The 3,671-nt window shown below is 41.7% G+C and overlaps 1 protein-coding gene across 1 annotated transcript; it reads right to left on the reverse strand.

Moving 5' to 3' along the window:
- Positions 1-642: 642 nt before the first annotated feature.
- Positions 643-2,458, reverse strand: LOC125480943 (BTB/POZ domain-containing protein KCTD8-like). Its single transcript, XM_048605168.1, has one exon. The coding sequence runs from the start codon at positions 2,299-2,301 to the stop codon at positions 1,462-1,464; it is 840 nt and encodes a 279-aa protein (XP_048461125.1). The 5' UTR covers positions 2,302-2,458; the 3' UTR covers positions 643-1,461.
- Between the last annotated feature and the right edge of the window lie 1,213 nt (positions 2,459-3,671).

Consider the following 3,671-nt stretch of genomic DNA (forward strand, 5'->3'; position numbering starts at 1 on the left):
ACAAGCTGGTTATCAAAAATGTAATTAGCATTTACCACGGAAACCATTTTTTAAAACAGATAACATGAAGAAGCTTCTTTCTTTTTTTTGTGCTAAAGTAGTGACAGTAGGTCACTTCAAATATTTATGTCATTAATAACACATGAAGCACAGAGTGAATCCATGTCAAGGCTGCAATGTTTCATTAAAATAAAATTCTCATTGGTGCTGGGTCATTAAGGGAATTTGACATAATCTCAGTCCTAAATCAGTTTAAATTTGGATTCATTAGTGTGCTACTTTCCTAAATGTTTGGGTTTTAAAATAGACGTGAATACACGGTCAATGCACTTGCAGCTGTGAGGCACCTTATAGTCCACTTGGGAGAAGCTAATCTTTCACTACTTTCAAGGAAAGTGCCCACTATAGCTTATTAATTTTTTTAAATTCTCTTTGAAACAAATCTTCACATTCACTAGCCGGCTGTAAGCTCATCAAGATTACAATGATTTTGTTGTTAAATCAACCGGCTCTTAACCTTTGCAAGTATATTTGACACAACTTGATTGCAATAAAAATTAATTCCAAATAGATTACAAACTTGTGTATCAAAAAAATCACTACTTATGTAAAGATACAAATTAAACTACGAAGGCTTTGGCATTTGATTTAGTCACAAAATAGCTTTATTTTTTAAACAATATCACATACGCATATCATAGGAAACATCAAAGTTCATTTGGAAATATCTGCACAAACCCATGCAGACTGATCCAAAATTTTACAACAGTGATTTCACTATGAAATTTAAATCTGTTTATCTCTTTTTAAAGGCGATGTGTTATTTGGCAAACATTTATTTTAAGATACAAACCGTATTTCTTCAAGCTCAGAATACTATGTTGTGAAAAATGGCAAATCTCTTTAAATTTCACTTCTACATCCTTGTTTCGATGTCAATAGAAATACTATCCCCACCATTAGCCTTTCATTTAAATATTCTGGGTAAGGAGCACAAACACAGTTTGCTGTTCATGAAATAATGACAGCTCACTGACATGTACAAAAATCAGTTGTTTTATATACTGTTGTTCTCTTATGAAGCAGTTCTTCTGTCACTTGCCATACGTTTTTGTTTTGTTTTAAAATTATTTTTACCTCAGACACTACCAGGCTGCTGAAGGCACTGGGAAATGTGCCAATTACCCAATGGGCACCACATCCAAACACATCCCTAGACTACAAAACTGTGTGTTCGTTTACAAATTGATATATCAATTTAAACAGCATCATTTTTCCAAATAAAAATGTAACAGACAATAATTTAAAAAGTTCATCCATCCAAATGAATTGGAAAGCGTGAGCAATTGGGTGAGGCGGCAATGGCACACGGAGGAGCATTTAGGGCAGTTCTAGGGGTGGTGGATCGGATTTAGATCTAATCATTTGGGAAAGAGCAGGCAGAGGTTGGTGATGCACAGGTCACTCACGGTAGAAAATATATTCGGTGTAGCTGGTCCATATCTTGTCATCGGTCTGATCGTGAGCGAAGGCGCAGGTTCCGGTGGAATTACAGGACACCATGTGGAAGCCAGCCTCTGCCAACCTGTCGAACGCCTGCTCCAGGAAAGTAAACTTCAGATAGTAACGGGACGTGTAGCGCTCGGGAGGCCGGTCCGGGTCCCTGCTCTCGTTCAGAGTCTCCCCGAATACCTCTTTGGCCAGAGCAGTCTTCCCGCAGACCATGATCCTGGCTACTCTTCTAAACTTGGCGTCTGTCTGGCTGTCCCTGCCCAGCGTGTAGGAGCCCCGGTAACCGATGGTGATGAAACCGGCTCTCCTTTCGCTGCCGGTACTGCTGGCCATCGCCGTGGTCGAGACGATGCTGCGGATCGCATCGGTGCTGGGCGAGCCGTCCTCGGTGTCGCTGGGGCAAGCGTCGTCGTTGATGGAGTTCTGTTTGCTGAGTTTGGGGCTCAGCGTTTTGACCAGTTCGGGAAGTGCGAAGTACTCGGCCTCCCTCTGCAGCCGGCTCCTCTCGGGGAAGTGGTCGGGCAGCACTAGCTGCTGGTCCCGCATGTAATCCAGAATGTAACGGAAAAGAAAACCGTCTCGGTCGATGAAGAAACGCCCCTTACCGTCTCTCGCCAGCCCCAACCCGCTTTTCGGCCTGAACATCTGCGATAGGAGAGAGTCGGGCACACTGAGCAGGGTGGAGTACCGGGTGATATATACCTGGCCGCCGACATTCAGCTCTACAATCTCAGGGAAAGATGGCTCTTCGCTGCCCATGACAGAGCTGGCGTTGTCCGGCAGAGCCATGGGCAAACGGTCGGTACGGGAACAACTCGCGCTCTCCTGGCCTCGTGCCTCTCACTCTCTCTCCTCGCGCTCTCCTAACCCCGTGCCACCCCTTCTCCTCGCGCTCTCCTCTCCTCGTGCTCCCTCCGCCGACTCTCCGGGAACTTTATAAACAGAACAACAGCGCGAAAGCTGCTGTTGCCCGCGACGTCAGGCAGTGGGCGTGGCTCGGCTGAGCAAACTGATCAATCAGCGTGGCGTGTAAACGCCTCTTTCCATTCTGGAGAACTGACTCCTTGTGCCCTGCTGCCAATCCATTTGTCACCGACATTCAAGTAATGCAAAGAGATACATCCACCTCCTTAGTGCAAAGGGGTCACTCAAAAAAAAACAGAATAGTCTGAATCTGAAATTAAAAGAAAATGCTGCAATACTCAGCAAGTCTGATAGCACCTGTACGAGGTTTCAGCAGACCTGAAATATCAAATTATTTTCTGCGAATCCATGCAATGCACTTCATTTTTACATGCTACCCGATACCTTTAGCTTTAGCGATCACACTACCAATGTTGGCAATTTTCCATATACCTACTGCCACAGATGGCATTGTTTTTCTCTTTCGCCACTGCAAAGCCTCAAATCGGAAAAGAAGTGTGCGGTATCCAAATATAAATTTATTTCTTGTGTTTTGGAATTGGCACGAATTATGTATGAAATTGAAAAAAACTCTCACCTCTACTGTTTATTATGACAGAGTTTTTGTAACAAAATGTTAATTGAAAATAACACCCTGTGCTTAATTGAGAGCTTAGGTATTACAGGTGAAACGATAGTATCCATTGTATTTGCAATCTCTAATCGGTATAAAATACAAAATCTGTACAATAAACATACTCTTGAATACCCAGGCATGACTTACACATTATTCTGGACAATCTATGTTGCTGAATTAATGCCACGTTGTATAGAAAACTTATTTTTTAAAACCGCGTTTTTCTAATGTTTGGCTGAATAAAACAGGGCCAGCAAAGTTAACATTTGGGTGTTACATGATTTATGCTTGAAGTGAAACATGATGGACGTGAGAAAACGGTTATTACATAGCAGTATTTGAATGATAAGATGATATCAATTGTTTAGGCTTTCTTTGTCCGGTATAAAATTCATGGTCATTCTCTTTCAGTGTGACTCATCTTTACTTCATTTCACGAAATATGTTACAAAATGTGTTTGCTGTTCATGATAGCTCAGTTTTGTGTATTTATTGGAATTCACGATAACGCTGAACTTGGATTTTCAATTTTATTCGCTGAATCATACGATATAATATATTCAAAATCGTTATTTTTCGCTTGTTTTAGTTCCTCTTTTTAATATTTTGTAAGTTCCTT

The sequence above is a fragment of the Rhincodon typus genome, chromosome 14 (genome assembly GCF_021869965.1).
Source record: "Rhincodon typus isolate 14 chromosome 14, sRhiTyp1.1, whole genome shotgun sequence".
Taxonomy (NCBI): domain Eukaryota; kingdom Metazoa; phylum Chordata; class Chondrichthyes; order Orectolobiformes; family Rhincodontidae; genus Rhincodon; species Rhincodon typus.

Coding starts and splice junctions, on each gene's coding strand:
- LOC125480943 (XM_048605168.1), bottom strand. CDS start 2,301: ATGGCTCTGCCGGACAACGCCAGCTCTGTCATGGGCAGCGAAGAGCCA.